The sequence below is a fragment of the Phasianus colchicus genome, chromosome 24 (assembly GCF_987193195.1).
Source record: "Phasianus colchicus chromosome 24, bPhaCol1.hap1.1, whole genome shotgun sequence".
NCBI classification, from domain to species: Eukaryota; Metazoa; Chordata; class Aves; order Galliformes; family Phasianidae; genus Phasianus; species Phasianus colchicus.
This window is the reverse complement of record NC_143459.1, coordinates 4664199-4680586: the sequence shown is the minus strand read 5'-3', so window position 1 is coordinate 4680586 and position 16388 is coordinate 4664199. Positions and strand designations below refer to the sequence as shown.

The following is a 16388-nucleotide window of genomic DNA, read 5'->3' as shown; positions in this document are numbered from 1 at the left end:
TCTATGTGCTTGCTGCTAATGAAACAAAGATGTATGATACCATTCCAAGCAGCACTTCTCAGTGAAAGCAAACAAAAGTTTCAGCTGAGATATCTGCATAACTAGCTAGTTATAAATAGCAAACAGGAATAGGAAGAACAACTCACTGTTCTCACTGAAACAACTCCATAAAGCCACTTTCCAGAAGAACATTTCAGGAAGTGTTTTTGCAAATGCAGTGTTTACTGGCCTTAGTTGGTGATGTGGAAATACCATGATCCAGTTGCATAAAGAACTTTCAGATGATGCAGAAAAAGAACGAGATGTTACTCCTGGGAACAAGATAGACAAGTCAAACTCAGCTTTGACTGGGAACTACAAGTTTTATATTAAAAAAAGCCACCGCATACTAGAGCTGTTTTATGTAAAATTTAATAGGATAAACAGTTATTGCTTATGTTTATTTTTTTTGTGCTTTGATCTCTGTGCCTCCAAGCCACTTTTTTTCTTGTTCTTATTCTTATTTTTCACGTTGTGAGTTTCATAATACCGGACTCCAACTTTCTTGGAGCGCTGCTGCCTCTCAGCTCGTCTCCTCTGTAATACACACAAAATGTGTTAGCACGTCCACAGTACCCACTGCCTGAATTTGTCTGCATTCTTTCAGTGTTCACTTTCCATTCCACATACCTTACGTGAAATAAGTCATTTCATGTAAACCATTACTGATGTGAACATACAAACGTCTATAAAGAATCCACCCACTCAAGCTCTTAAAATGTCACATAGGAGGATATAGTTTAATCTCTACGAAAGTGGAGAAGAATTACGAGAAAACTAATGTGCATAGTCACAGAAACTGTGACCAAACATGCATGAATAGAATTCAGTCTTCCACTGTCAGTCTTCCTCTGACAGCCCTAATAGTCCGTACAGCTCTTGCTATAGACAGAATGGAACAGCCCCTGACTTTTGCCCATCTAGATCCAAGTTTTCTTATCTGTCAGATTTAGATCCCTGCTCTCTTACCAGCATCACTAGGTAAGCAGAACAGTTACCTACAAAGGATTCTCCCTTTCAACACTGTCATTGTTACCTGCTGGTTCCTCTAATGGGTGTATGGCCAGCTGGAACACACTGCTGTCACATTAGACAGCTACTAATGTCTGGTCTCAAACCTCTCAAATGATAATGGGCAATCTATGCAGGAAAAAGCCAGCTCAATTACTCCACTCATCTGTTACGCAACAAGAGATCACACTTACTTCTTTGGATGTAAGCTTCTTGCAAGGCTGTTTACCCAAATGGTCTTCATCATCCTCCTCTTCTATATTCCTTTTTCTTTTCTTTACTGCGCCACCTGCAAACAGCAAAGATCATGTACTTCAGCATCTTCCACAACACCCATGTGCCCACAGAATTAAGACCGGGGTCACTGTCCCATCCATTTCAGCAAAGCAATCCTTTGGTGGTATTTTAAGAGCTTTTACCAAAACAATATGTCTATCCCTTACCAGAAAACCACTTCTGGTAAGCAGATTGCTTAAAGCCTTACGTAAGTCTAGAAAAATATCAGTCTTGTCAGTATAGGATTCTCCCACATTATTTTGCCTTTAATCAAGCTTGCTTTGGAAACTGAAGACAGACTCTCAAAAGTGACCACAGTAAAATCTATAGCTTGAAGAAGCTCTGTGCTTTTATAATGTCACAAAATGCTTCCACCCCCTGCTGTGTAATACTATACCATGTGGAACGGATGTTGCTGAGACTGCAAACCGCCCACAGCACCATTCTGCTGAGAGCACAACATTTGTCTTTATCTCCACTCGGTAGTAGAGGGCATGTTTTACTATACAGACTCTACAGTTCTATAGAAAGGCCACAGCAAGGTCATGAAGCAGCCCTTGGGTTCACTAAGCAGAGGTTTCACTAACACCCCAGAGAAAGAAGAACTTGCAGTCAGGAGCTAATGAAAACCTTTAATCCCTATTTTCTCTCTTACTGGATTTCCAAACACAGATCAGGAACTACTCATTTTGTTTTACCTTTCTCTTCATTTTCTTTGGTCTCCTCAGCCTTTTGCATGGATTTCGCAAACACTTTTTCACTCAGCTGCTTAGGGATTCTACACAAGATAAAACAGGCAATAAAAGAATGTCATAACACAAAATGCAGCCATCTCTTAGAAGTGATCATTCTCCAATAGGTCCCAGCAGTCTGTCATCAGCAAAGCCACAGACTTTGCATGGAAGAAATATTCCAGTAATCTCATCTCTAGAGTTACTGAACTTGTGCATTGCACAAAGTACAAAATTTAACACTTAAGCCTTGACATCTCAGTCCTCACAAACCTGATGGATTTGCTCTGGTGAAACTGGGCCTCTATACCAGCTGGGATACTCTTGTAAATGCACAGACTCATATACAGAGAGGACACTGGCCTCTGTATTACTCAAGAAAGGTCAACATCAGTTAAAGATGCAAGGAAGAAATACTGCTACCCACAGGTTTCTAAACCATAGCTGAACAGGCAGCTTTCCAAAAGTGAGAAAACTTGGTTATTACGGCCAAGACGAATTCTTAGAACATTCTCTTAAAATGAAACTGCTGCTTAGCCAAAGCTCGAGCATTTATGGCTAAACTAGAAAAGCCATGGCAATGGGACATAAGTGGAGTGAAACTACAACAGAAACTTATAATCTCTTTCTCACCCTCCCCCAGGAAAACGCTTGAGTCACTAAACAGATTCAGATACCTTATTGCTGAGAATCTCTTGGCTTTGGCCTTATCCAGAAATTTTTTGCATTTTGCAATCTTCTCCTCCAAAGCCTGAAGAACTGCCTTTGAGCTCTCCCTGGCACTCTGTACAGTTGGCTGTGATTCTTCCTCTACTGAATCTTGATGTTGCTCATTTTCCTCTTCCTCTTCTTCCTGTTCCTCATCTTCAGGACAATCACTGTCTGTTTCATCAAAACCTGGCACATCTACAGGAATTAGGTCTTCTTCTGAGAACTGAGGTGCTACGTTAATCCTCCCAAAATTTTGCCGAACGTTTGCCATGAGTTGCTTCATTTCAGTGTCTGTGTTATTCTTCTCTTCTATTGCCTCCGCACTTGATGCAACAGACTCAGAAATTTCCTTCTCATTACTAGCTTGGCTTGATGTCACTGCTCCTTCCAATGCAGATGGCTAGGAGAAAGGACATAATGGATATATTATTCACAGCATGTCCAAACATCTCTTTGGACGAAGCCTAAGATAACTAACGACATGGTAATTACTCACATTTCTACTAGTCAGATGATTTCAAAAACAGCTCAGATATCTCTGTGGAAGGACTCTTTGCTACCTGTTCCTCTCCATGTAACTACCAAATTTAAATGACTATATCTGAATCACATCAGGAAAAGCCCAAGTTACACGGTGCTCTGGCAAAGCACCAGTGAGTATCGTTAGCAAAATGGAATAATATGCAAGAAGAGGCACGAGCCTCACATCCTCACCTCAGAACCTGCTTCTGCATTTGGTGGCTTCACAAAGAACGGAATTCTGCCCCTCTGCCAGTCATTGAGAACCATCTTGCTGACAGTTTGTACATCAGGCTCACCACCCTGAAAGAATTCAGTAACAGTTTCTGTCCTTGTTTGCAGGGCATATCATCTTTATATCATCTCTTTGCAACTAAAACATATTTCCCACATTAGTGCAGAAACAGACCCCCGTGCTCTTCCAACCCGTAAATGGAGGATGCTCTCAAACCTTTAGTAGTTTTCCAGTTCTAGAAGCAAGCTTCTCAAGGAAATCTTCTGTATCTTCCCAGAAATCAATTTTGTATGTCTTTCTGATGTACTCTGGTTTGGCTCTTTCCAGCACTGCACTAATGTGGTCTTCAGGGCTCTTAATCTTTTCAACTTGAACCTAAAAATGAATGGTAAAGCATCAACCCTTCAGAAAGTGAACTCACCACACTGAAAACAGCAAGAATTCTCCCTGCACACAGCATAAATACATACCACTCCCTTCAGAACAATATCTGTTTCTGAGTCTCCAGATGGATACACCACCCCTGGGCAGTCAATGAGAAAAATCCGCCTCATCAAAGTAATGTACTGCCACACCTGAAAGATATCAGTGGTCCCCATGTTATCTCCTCTCACACACAACTGTTAGTTCAGCTTTTAAATGCACAGATTTAATATACAGACGTCATCTTAGAAACTTGGCATTAGCACACACTGAGTCAGAGCAGCTGAGTGTTCAGATCACACAGCGCTGCAGAACAGGCAGAGTGGCAGGCACAGAAACTCAGAAATGCTTCTGTGCAGCAGCACTCCAGAACAAAGCCTGGCTCATCAGCCACCCCTCAGACTCAGGGTCATACAGCCTGTATAATTTCAGCGACTTGAAAATGTTAATGAGCTAATTTTACATATATTCTGATTCTGACCATGCAATGACATATTTTTAATATTATTTTTATAACCTTCAAAACAGCAGCGTCTTCCTACCTTAGTTTCACCTGCAATGGGAGCCACATTGCAGACCTTCTTAGACCGCAACGTGTTGATCACTGAGCTCTTGCCAACGTTTGGGTACCCAATAAAACCCACACTGATCTGTTTCTTGTCAGAGTGTAACTGTTAAGAAATGACACATCATTTTAATACCTCATAGAAAATGACAGAGTTACTACTGCAGTTTTAGCAGCTTCTGGTCTTGCATAACAAAGCAAAGGCAACTCCAGATTAAAGAAAACTGAGATCAGCTCTTTTCTATCAGGAGAAATATACAAGGGTAGAATCTGTCTAAAAAAATCCAACCACTGAAAGAGAACATTTGCCACTTCAGAAGGAAGATGTGAACCCAACGTATTTCTTGCTGCTTCAAGCTTACTTGTAAATGCCTTAAACTAGAAACCTTTTAGACTGAAAAACAAAGCAAATACAAAGAGGGGGGACAGCAAACAGTTGTGGTCTGAAGACAGACATTTTCTCTTGTCTTCAGTTACTTTCTTAGGAAAGTGAAGATACTTAAAAGGAGAACACCCTAATACAACATGCATATGTGCAGGACATTACCAGGCCTGAAATATATTCCCTTCTTCTATACATTCACATCAGACCTAAGAGTACCAACTGAATACTCTGTCCAGGGGTAGTATTTCCAATTTCCACAGAATGAAGCTTGTTTGCTGACAGAACGACCAAAAGAAAGCATACTGTACCCCACACATTAAAACAGAAAAATCCCATACTAACCCTACCCCCTTCCAACCCCAAACAATACAAAGCCCCTCAGTTGTTCTGTACCTTTCCAAATTGCCTTAGAAGCTGTATGAAAGCACCTTTGCCAAAAGGGTTGGTGAGGCTGGCATGAAAAGCAAGTGTTGGGTATTCCTGGGAAAGGACAGCAACCCAGCGCTTCTAAAGAGGAAAACACTGCTCAGTTATGAATGCTGTGCTGCAAAGGTGGTGAAACAATTTGATTATAAGAAGAACACAGCACTTTCACTTGAGTCACATACACAACTGTCTATAAAAATTGTAAGAACCTTTGAAGCATTTTATCAACCCAATAGCTAAAAGCACTGGCTATTGTTTTCATAAAAAGAAAATTTCCCCAAACGCCTTCATTGCTAGCTAATTAGTTTAACAATATAAAACAGACCAGCTGTGGTGGATATGGATCTTAAATGTACTAACATTTAGCATTCTCTGGAGACATCAGCTGAACAGTTAAATCCAGACAGAGGAAGTAGGGAATTTGTGGCTGATGACTGTTGCTCAACTGAGCCAAACTTGGACTGATTTAAATGGTAATTGTTACTTTTATAGAGAGCAAGCAGAGAGTTCCCACTGACCCAGTTACATTATGCCCTTAAGAAACTAGAACAAGGACTGGCAACAGGATTAGAGGCTATGAAAGGAATAAAAAACATTCAAGGGACAAGGCTGTGCTTACAGTAGCCCAGGTAGGAACAAGGTCACATTTGTTCAGGACAAAAATGAGATGTTTCCAGTGTTTCTCTTTTTTCAGATAAGATTCCACATGAGGGGAGCGAGTACCCATAGGATCTCTGGCATCAAGAACTTGAACAACAACATCTGATGAGTCTATCACCTGGAGGAAAAAAAATTAAAAATATATATATATATATATATATATCTCACACAGAAGGAAAGTCATATACATTGCCAAAATATAAATTAGTAATTTTCTAAGTTCTTATCTTTACAGGATAAAACTTTATATCCTTCAGGAACAACTGTTACTTTCCTGTAACTATCTCAAACTCTACCCTCTCTTCCCTACTCCCCTCCAAATTTAGGCTGGACAGCTGTGAAGCAGCTTTTGTGCACTACAGCTTCTAGGAGCACTTGGGAAGGGAAACCAACTACAACCAAACAAAGAAGTTATTTGCTTTAGCAGATAAAAACAATGTTCTCCATCCATTCCATAAAGGATCAGAACATAAGGAGTATTTGCTGGATCAGTATGAAACACACAACCAAGCAGGAACCTGCTGTTAGTTCACTAAGCATCTACAGCAGGGAGCTGTCATTTCATGACTTGCTTCAAGCCAAGTGAATTTGTTTCACAGTAATTTCCTGCATTTTTGGCAGAATCCTATTGAAATCTGTTTTGCTCTATCATTCCCAGCATTTTTAGGCCTAAATGAGAAAGTTCTAAGCTACATTCAAAAATTCAGAACAAGAAGTCAAGCAGTTTAACAACTAACAGTCACTGAGAGCAAACAAACTGCGCTTACCAAACTAATTCATTCTCAGACTCCATTCCTCTAGCAGAAGTGGTAACTCATGGAGAACTGAAGGACAAAGCACTCCAAAGAAGACCTTATTAACATGACATGTCCTTAAAGAAACTTAAGGGCATCTAGCTGGTTTATTTGTGGTAAAGCCCCAGGAATTGTTCATTGTGCCAGCTCACCTTTCAATCATATATCTTAAGGATGTTTGTTCCTCTGGGACAAGAGCTCAAGAATCAAGCTCAGTCAGACAGAGACTTGAAAATGAATCTCCCTTCTACTCTACAGCTATTTTTTTTCTTTTCTAGTTGATGGTCTGGTTCAACACCAGTCCAGTGTTAGAAAAGAGTGTATGGCTTTACAGTTCAGTTAGGCTGACAGGAAAACAATCCTGAGAAGGGAGAGAATTATACACTCAGGATGTCCCTGCACAAACAGACACTTCTGTTCTAAGAAACTATACAGCAAATTCAGCAGACCAAAGCTTCCCTAAGTAAGGTGGCAAGATCTATAACTGTACTATTTTCAGAGCTTTTCAGAGTACTGCCACACAAGATTTCCAATGCTGTGCTGCAGCACTGGACTTCAAAAAGGCTAGAAGACAGACAAATACCTGCTGCAAATTATAAGTGTTGCTTACCTTGTACAGCTCACCCCAAATTCTTTTTGACTGTCCTTTCTTAAATATTTCCTCTTGTGCTTCATCCCTGGAAGCGGATTACCAGAGACATCAAACAACCACAATAACAGGGCTGTAGTGCTGTCTTCTCTAAAGCCAGTTAGCCATTTACAGAGAAAAGAGGAGATTAGACCCAGTCCCTTATTTAACCCAATATCTGAGTTCACAGATTTTCAGATATGCAACAAGCAATGAATTATCAGTGAAGACAGAAGGGTCCCATGGAAGCAGCAGTTCAGTTAAATATACTGGGACAAAACAGCTTAAAATCCAGCCAAATTCAGCTTATTTCTCACTGCATACTCATCAGTCAGACAGTGGCTGCATTGATAGAGGCACCAGATGCACTTTTTTTTTTTTTTTTTAAATGAATAAAGCTGACGTTTAAGAAATGTAAGTAGAGAATAATTTCTCCTTCCTATCTACCTTACACCAGTGTCTTCTGTGACCAGGTCTCTGTCTTTGCCCTGATCATAACATTCTGATGAGGCTTCAGCATTCTCCAGCAGAGACTGCACATCACTTGCAGCAAGGTTTGGCCTTTTCCTCTGTGCTTTGGGGCCAAATGTTGTTTCAAATGTTTCTGTGTCAAGAATGTGAACTCTGGAAGTCTACGGAAAGATGGGTTGTTAAAAAAAAAAAAAAAGAAAACACACCCACAATCTCTAGTTTTCCATCTCTCGTGAAACACAGCCTACAAGACCTCAGTGCAATGCAACTCTGTAACCTCTAACAAGAGTTATAGGCACTTTCCTAACAGTGTTTGAGTTCTGCAGTTTAATCTTGAGAAGCATAAACGTGGATATTTAACAAGCACCAAAACAGGCTGCACTTGCCAAAGAATTATGCTTCAGTTCTTTCTGCACAAATGATGTCAAAAGTAATTAAGGCTACAATGATGAAAATTTAGCTGCTATCTTTGATCATTTCTTATTTTTCTAAGAAGTGCGTAAATCTTGCCAAATTCACAGATTTTTGTCAGGGATAATTACAGTCAAAACTGTAGAATTTGAAGCCTGTAATGAATGCCAACTTTTCCTGGAATGGCACGCAATTCATAGCTGAAAGAAGTAATTTATTTTTGTAACACTTATTTTAGTTTACAGTAACTTTTCCCTTCACTTAGGTAACATTTTTATGACACAAACCTGGCAACTTTCCATGTGAAAAAGTATCTAGCAATAATCCAAAATAATATTTCAGAGCAGTCTGGTAATAACTAAAGGTTTACGTGCTTGAAACTCAATTCTCCTTGAAATGAAGAAAGCGTGCAGAACTTCTGATTCAAGATAAATAGCAAACACTTGAGTTCAGATAGATTCACTGCATGAGAGGGCACACACTAGCAGAACGATGCTTCCTCAAAAAAGATCTGTTTGTCAGATCAACCATTAGAAGCATTAGAATATAAGGTGGCAAGCTGAGACAGTCATTTTCAATGCCATATTCAAATCTAGAGTGCTCTGAAGTAGATTTCCTGTGAGAAAACGTGAATTCTATAACACAGACCTCACAAACCACAGGGAAATAACACACTACTTCTTTGTCTTCAGCATCTACAGCGTTGTGTCCTCAGAAATATCCCACCCCAAGACATTTGCCCCAATTCCTCCTCCAATGCTTCTACAAAAGTAGCAAATTTCCCACTGATAAATAATATTCATGATACCTCTGTGCACATAAGACAGCCTTAACCCAGTGCAGATGAATGATACTCACGTGAGGTTTAATCCGATCGTGGAAAAGGGACATTGGTAACTTGCTTTGCTTCATGACCACTCTGTATGGATCTTTCATGACAGTTTCCATTTCCTCTTGAAATTTTTGTAGGGATGATTGCTTGATCACACGAGTATTCCCTGCACATGAAAATAAATTACTGCATCTACACCATTCCCCATCTTTAACTGCTTCAGAGAATCAGAGTACACTATGAAAATACAAATACTTCAGCTGGAATAAAAAATACCAGTAGTAAGAAATAGAAGATTTCACTTGAAAAAAAAACATTCAAGATTGGCACATACAATCCACCCCCTTTCCATCACTTAAAGGAACTTTTAAAAGTATCCCTAGAACACTTAGGATATGTAGGTTACAACATATACTTAACAGCAGTGCATGAAAAGCAAATATCCAACAAGGGGTATTTCACCTTCATTTCCAGGTCTGTCCCACACAACACTGAAACCACAATTCTGAACTAAGCACACTAAAAAAAAACCCACAAAGTTCAACCAATTCCAAGCCTGCTGAACTGAAAGCTGAGAAAACTCACCAAACCATTTAATATTTGGTTCCACTCTTGCAACTGTGCCCGGTGCCACTGTTGACTGATACTGCAGAGGTTTAATCACTTTGCCACGTTTGTTTCTAAGTGAAAAATGAGAATGCATGTAAATACACAATGAAGCCATACACCTCTGTAGCACTTTTATTCACTAAAGCCATTTTTCAATCCCTCAGTGCCAATCCAAGCCTATGCTTGCACAAAGATCATAGAATCATTGAATGGCCTGGGTTGAAAAGGACCACAATGCTCATCCAGTTCCAACCCCCTGCTACGTGCAGGGTCACCAACCAGCAGACCAGGCTGCCCAGAGCCACATCCAGCCTGGCCTTGAATGCCTGCAGGGATGGGGCATCCACAACCTCCTTGGGCAACCTGTTCCAGTGCCTCACCACCCTCTGTGTGAAAAACTTCTTCCTAATATCCAACCCAAACCTCCCCTGTCTCAGTTTAAGATCATTCCCCCCCTGTCCTATCACTATCCATCCTCATAAACAGCAGCACAGCACTGTTAGTTGGATGAGCTATCACACCTGCTGGCATACGCTGCCCTGTGATGATCCTAGGCTGATATTTTTTCTGTTTGCTGTGTCAAATCACAGAGAAACGTCTCTGAAAAACACCTCACTAAGCATCTTCATGTTTTGAACTCTACTTATTTATAAGAGGTGGCTGGGGACAAGCTAAGTACTTCAAGATAACTAATAAAAGTTAGCATGCAAATACAAACACACATACACACACTACAGTAACACATGTGCACACCCCAAAACTCTCAATTCTCACTCCAGCTTGACTGAACTCTTTAAGACTGCATACAAATATGTTATTGGGGTGCAAGGCATACAAAGCATGATTTCTGAACATATTGCTCTCTTTTCTTTCATATGCTCACATGGAACTTTTGCAATCACTTCTACCCATCAGCCTATGCTGAACACAAGCCAGAGGACACACTTCACCTTGAGACCTGGGTTAAACATAGTAATTTTTCATATCATGTATCCCCCAGCCATATCTCAAAACAAATCAACAGCTGGCAAAACAGAACTGCTGCTTTTAACCAGCAACCTCAGAACTCCCACAGCACCCACACCACGGCAGGGGTGAATATTTACAAGGTAGGAACTGTGCCACAGCTGTAGGTTCGCACGTGGAAGTGAGATGGCTCAGCCATAGAGATGTCAGGCTCTTCAGACATTCTGAGGTGTGCTTTGGTTGAACATGAAAGAATTCTGAGCATTTTGGGATTTGTGACATCCCAATGGGGATCATCAACTCCTTGAAAGGGTAGATAACAGCAGGACAAGGGGAAATGGTTTAAAGTTGAGGAAGGGGAGATTGAGGTTGGATGTCAGGGGGAAGTTCTTTACAGAGAGAGCGGTGAGGTGCTGGAACAGCTGCCCAGAGAGGCTGTGGATGCCCAGTCCATCCCTGGAGGTGTTCAAGGCCAGGTTGGATGGGGCCCTGGGCAGCCTGGGCTGGTGTGAAATGTGGAGGTTGGTGGCCCTGCATGGGGCAGAGGGGTTGGAGCTTCATCATCCTTGTGGTCCCTTACAATCCCGGCTATTCTGTGATTCCGTGAATGGAATCACATCAGCTGTTCTGTATCACGCTTTTCAGCTACATTTCCTGACACAGATCGATTAGAGATCAGGATCAAGTTTTCCAGTTCACACCATTCCACAAAACAGCCCAGTACGCAGACACTGCCCCCACACGAAGCCCGAGCAGCCGCCCCGTGCGTGGCTCCCGACCACAGCACACAGCCAGCCGCACTCCACTCCACAGCACGGGGCACGGCCGCGCTCACCTCCGCTCCTTCTGCCGGTACATGTTGAGGCGGCGGATGGTGGCTCGGTCCCGCATGTTGTTCCCGCCCGCGCCAGCCACGCGATCTGAGGAGAGAAAGCACTGTTAGACCCGACCGGCACAGCTCGGCCTGGCCCGTTACGATGGGATACGACACGTTTAAGATCGCAACGCCGCACGTACCGGGATTGGTGCTGGCGCGGGACGGGTTGATGGTGCTGCGGCCTTTATAGCGTGGCTTCACCATGGTGCCGCCGGGACCGGACCAAACGGAGACACCGCTCCACCACACGCGCGGCTTCGAGCCGGAAGCAGCAGCACGTGTACTTCCGGCGTGGGGACGGCGTGATGACGTACTTCCGGCGGGTCCACTTCCGGGCTGCGCAGGCGCCCCCCAGGTTGCTATGGCAGCCGCTCGGCACCACCTCTCACGTCCGGTTCCCGTGGCAACGCGTGGGCCTCGCCGCGCCAGGGCCTGGCCCTATCACCGTTACCCACTGCTACCCATCGTTACCCACCTCTCCCCAACGTTACACTTCCGCGAGCGAGGCCTGGGGGCGCCGTTTCCTCCGGGGCTTTTGCCCGCACCCACCGCCCGGTCTTGCCCGCCTGGTGCCCGCCGGGTCCCGCTGTGTGCCCGGGGGCGCGGCCTCCGGTCCTCCATAAGCTTTCCCCTGACTTTTGCCCAGTTCCAGGCTGTCCACCCTGGGCAGTGAGCAGACTGCAGGCGTTTCAAAGGGCTGTAACAACGAGAGTGCTGGCACGGGAGCCCTCATTGTTTTTGAAACGTTGTTTGTTCACAGAAACATAATAAGAATCATTTGGAAGCTTGGCATTAGGACTTATTTCCATTTGCAGATGAATGCATGCGGTCAGCAAAGCGGTCTGCTGATGCGGGGATGCTAGGGGGGGTGCTGGGGAGCCAGCTGCAGGCAGCGGGGTGCACCGGGGTGTTTACAGGCACAAAGTTGTTTGTCCCGGGCTCCTGGCACCGTCTGGTCAAAATTACAAATGACAACACACTCATTTACATGCATGTAAAGAATTGCACGGACCTTGCAATAGTCTAAATCGAATTTTAGGGAAATTATAGTCCTGAAGACTATGCTACGTTCAGCCAGATTTCACTCGAAATTGGAAAGATCCACACCTAGGAGGAATTACCCAAACCCTGCTGAAATGGTGTTAATTCAGCGCAGAGGTTGGGCTGGGAGCAGGCAGCTCTGCGTGCTGGGGAGTCGTTTGCCAAAGTGAAGGTCTGTCCCAGCGTCCCTAAATAGTTATTTGTGGCAGAGAATTCATGGCTAGTTCAATTTCCTCGCAGTTCTGCTAATGCTCTGCTAAATCCAGAACAATAACAGAGCTTCTGAGATTGTGTTCTTTTAATGATTTTCAGCATTTTGCTTTTAGGTAGCGCACGGTCCCCTTCTGTACAAAGTATTCCTAATTAGTCAGACTTGTGAGCTGCTTTGTGAGATGGCAGTCTTGAATTTTCAGTCTGTTTTGTTTAAGCCTTTTTTTTCTCTTAATGGAATTATCTGTGCCTCGGGCCTGTAAAAAACACAGTGATGTGGGCATAAAAAAATTAATTCCAAATTGTAGATAATTGTTTAAACTATCAGACTCGAGGCTTATGTAGAAGAGTTTTCTCGGGACAAGTGTGTTTTCTATTAAAGTTGATATTAATCTGTCAGAAAATCCTTTTGATTTTCAAATTTTTAGACTAAATAGTTGAGTAATACTTGCCCTGTTCTTCCCCACTCTTTCTTCCTTCTCCTTAAGAAAACACTCCTTTTATTGTTTGCAAAATATCTTGGAATGCATCCAGAAAATTGCTGTCTCTTTCTTTAAAAGAATAGTAATAGCGTTAGACATTAGGTTATGTCATGGAGGACTTTTATTGGTAATGCATCTGAGTTAATCAGAAAATTTCCACTTTGAAAGCTTTGGCAAAAGCAGCTTTTTCTCCAACCTCACTTATGGTGAGCCCTGTCATCCAAGCCAGAGTGGGCCCCATGTTTTCTGTCATAAGGAAACACGATGCTGATAACATATGGGAATTGTATTCAAATTGGAAGAAATTCATTTTTTTCAGCTGAACCCACCTCTCTCTCAAGTTTTTCCAGACTAAACTTACATTACTGAGGCTAACTGCTAGCATTTAACTTGCAGCATCTCTGGAGCTGTGGTTGTTGGACTTGCTTATCAGCTAACATATGGGTCAGATTAGTTTATTTTACAACTAATTTTACGTTGCTGTGTGATTCACCAGCTTTTCATTTACCATTGATGCGTACTCTCATTTCAATTTTTTAACTTTTTTTTTCTTCTTTTTAAGTTATTGACAGTGAGATGTAGTCCATACCACGTACTGTGTGGGAGAGGGGGCTCAGCAATGTGCACCAGGCCCAGCGGATCTGCCAAACACCCTCATTTCCATTGACAAGACCAGCCTGACCACTGCTGAATTGAAAGCATTTGGAATTTTCTGTGGCCTCTTCCTTGTCAAAATCCCAGTGAATGTGGTTATGTGATGCCATCAGAATGACTCATTGCCATAATTGCATATGTTCTAAGGGGTTATTCCCATTGTATTATTAAAAACTAGCGATGTTTGATTTTTGGCAGGGACTGTCTTCCTTGTATGATCTACAGATTTTGTCAATTAAATGAAGGAAAATGAGATTTCCAAGACTTCAGTACAAGACTGGACTTGTATTCAGAGCACTTTTTCAGTGTGGTATTGAGCTACTTTGCTTTATTTAATCAGTTAAAAGCAACATCAGCCATCTTACTCTCCTTGTTGCAGTGACTCCCTGCAGAGAACAAGAACAGAAGTGAGCTTCATAGCTAGCCTTCAAATGATCCAAAGCACTGCCAGAAGGTACCTTAGGTTATTTATCACACAGTCATTTTCTCGGCGTCTCACAAGTTCATTTTCAAGGATATAACTTAGAGTGGGAGGCAGTGCTTTCTGGCAAAGGGCTCCAAGTTTGATAGCTCCCTAACTGAAAAAAAACCAAGAGCGATCCCAGATATTGTTGCCTTGGATTTTGAGTTCCTAAAATGGCAACTACAAGCAATAGGGGAAAGCTAGAAGGAAGATGTAGGAGAAAAGTGAAGTCAAAGAAAAAAGGCAAAAAGGTGAAAAGGGACTTGGAGAAGCCAGGCTGCTCTGTGCCCCCAGGACTCATCCCTCAGCAAAAGTTGTGCTCAATCCCATGCAGTTCTCATAGACTTACAGAGCCTTCTGCATTGCTCTCTGCACTTAGGCTGGTGCTGCAGATCTCTCTCACAGGAATTGTTTACTAACAATCAGAAATTTAAAGCATTTGCATATAAAGATCTTACTTTTGTGATTTGACTTTGATAGTCTGGAAAAAATTACTTCCTTTCTGGAAAGCTGCACATGCTGTATCATGCATCTTAGCCTAGATTTCACATGGCCTTCAGCAGGGCTGAATGGTAAAGGGATGGCAAATGAGGTTCTAACCAACTGATTTTGCTTGTGCTGTAAATAGCCATATAATCTACCTGATTGTCCCTTTTTTCTTTTCACTTAGAAAGATGGTACTGCTCTTTTAAAATTCTGGAGATTCTGGTAAGCAGCTCCATCTGTGCCACGGTTTGGCATTCAGTTGGGTATGATATGTTATTATCTTTATCAATACCATTGAAGTGATTTATTTGTGGTGACTGATTATGCAGAGATGGTATTTCTGTAATTTACTTAGAGGTGTATTTTTTTTTTTTTAATGTTTTCCCTAACATCTCATTCTATGAAAACTATTGACATAATAAAACCTGTGAGTAAATATGTGTAAAATATTTCTTCTGTTGTTTTCAGACAGAGTTTCAACATCCTACTACATTTCCTTTCATCAAAGCTAAGATTTCTTCTGAGTGAGAAATGGTTTTAACATAAACATGAACTAAGAAGTGTATACATTGCCTCCACCTCCACAGGAGTGGAAAGGTAGTAAATCGTTGTTTGAGGAATAGGTGTGCATACATGTAGCTTGACTGTACCTGATGAAAAATCCTGCTTTATACAGAGAGGATAAGACCATAATACAGCCAACCTGTGTTTGGTGCAATTTGTCTGTCACAGCTCCTAAATCTTGGCAAATGAGATGGAAATGAAACAATTCCAAAAGTGTGACTGCAAGCTGTAAATGCACTGCCCCTACCCTTCATTCCCTGTTGTTTAGGTAGAATTATCCCAAAGCTCAGTAAACTGCCTAGCAACTCTCCTGCAATTTTTGAGTAGGTCTGTCCAATGGTTCAAGAGTATGAATGAAGATCTTTTCTATGCAAAGACTGAAAAAGGATCAGTCTGTCTGTCTGTACACCTAGCAACTATTTCTCCAGTATTAGAAGTGTCAAAGTGTGGAACACGGATAAGTGTGGAATCCAGAGCAACACTTCTGTGCTGTGACCCATACGGGTACATTTGGCTCCTGGATGGAGGTGGGTGGGCAGATTACTTTAAAAGAGACCTTCTCACTCCTGCTTTCTAGCTATTTTCAATCATTAGGGATTTGACCCCAGTTGGGGTGAATAAAGCAAACAGAGCTTGTTCAGCAAACCCATTTATTTATTAATGTGTTTAAAGAAGCATATTTTACAGTGATGCCACGGAGAGAACACCACAACAGGTATTATTTGGTGGACTGAAAGAGAGCAATCGTGTGCGTGTGAGTTGAGATGACATCAACCTAAGGCAATCTCTGGTTTGGACTGTTGAGCTCAGCGTGCAAACCACGTTGGTCAAAGGCAAAATGTTTCTAAGTTCTTCAGTGAACCAGCTCTCTGAGAGTGGGGAAAAGCACTATTTTTAAGCTGATTTAAAAATAAAAGAA

General features: G+C 42.1%; 1 protein-coding gene across 1 annotated transcript; it reads right to left on the bottom strand.

The window, feature by feature from the left end:
* Positions 1-395: 395 nt before the first annotated feature.
* Positions 396-11870, bottom strand: GNL2 (G protein nucleolar 2). The gene is made up of 16 exons (XM_031594891.2): positions 11710-11870; positions 11528-11612; positions 9703-9797; positions 9144-9283; positions 7851-8035; positions 7386-7452; positions 5941-6099; positions 5289-5402; positions 4488-4616; positions 3993-4097; positions 3739-3897; positions 3483-3590; positions 2735-3168; positions 2025-2104; positions 1245-1339; positions 396-576 (listed from the first exon to the last, which is right to left on the bottom strand). Exons 1-16 carry the CDS (start codon positions 11771-11773, stop codon positions 427-429), a joined length of 2169 nt encoding a protein of 722 aa, XP_031450751.2. The 5' UTR covers positions 11774-11870; the 3' UTR covers positions 396-426.
* Between the last annotated feature and the right edge of the window lie 4518 nt (positions 11871-16388).

What these genes read in the sequence shown, in the direction of transcription:
- GNL2 (XM_031594891.2), bottom strand. Translation starts at nt 11,773, where the DNA reads ATGGTGAAGCCACGCTATAAAGGCCGCAGCACCATCAACCCGTCCCGC. An exon ending in ACAGAAGACACTGGTGTAAG is followed by an intron (nt 7,453 to 7,850) that starts GTAGATAGGAAG and finishes ATCCGCTTCCAG; the next exon opens with GGATGAAGCACAAGAGGAAA. An exon ending in TTTGGGGTGAGCTGTACAAG is followed by an intron (nt 6,100 to 7,385) that starts GTAAGCAACACT and finishes TTTTTCCTCCAG; the next exon opens with GTGATAGACTCATCAGATGT.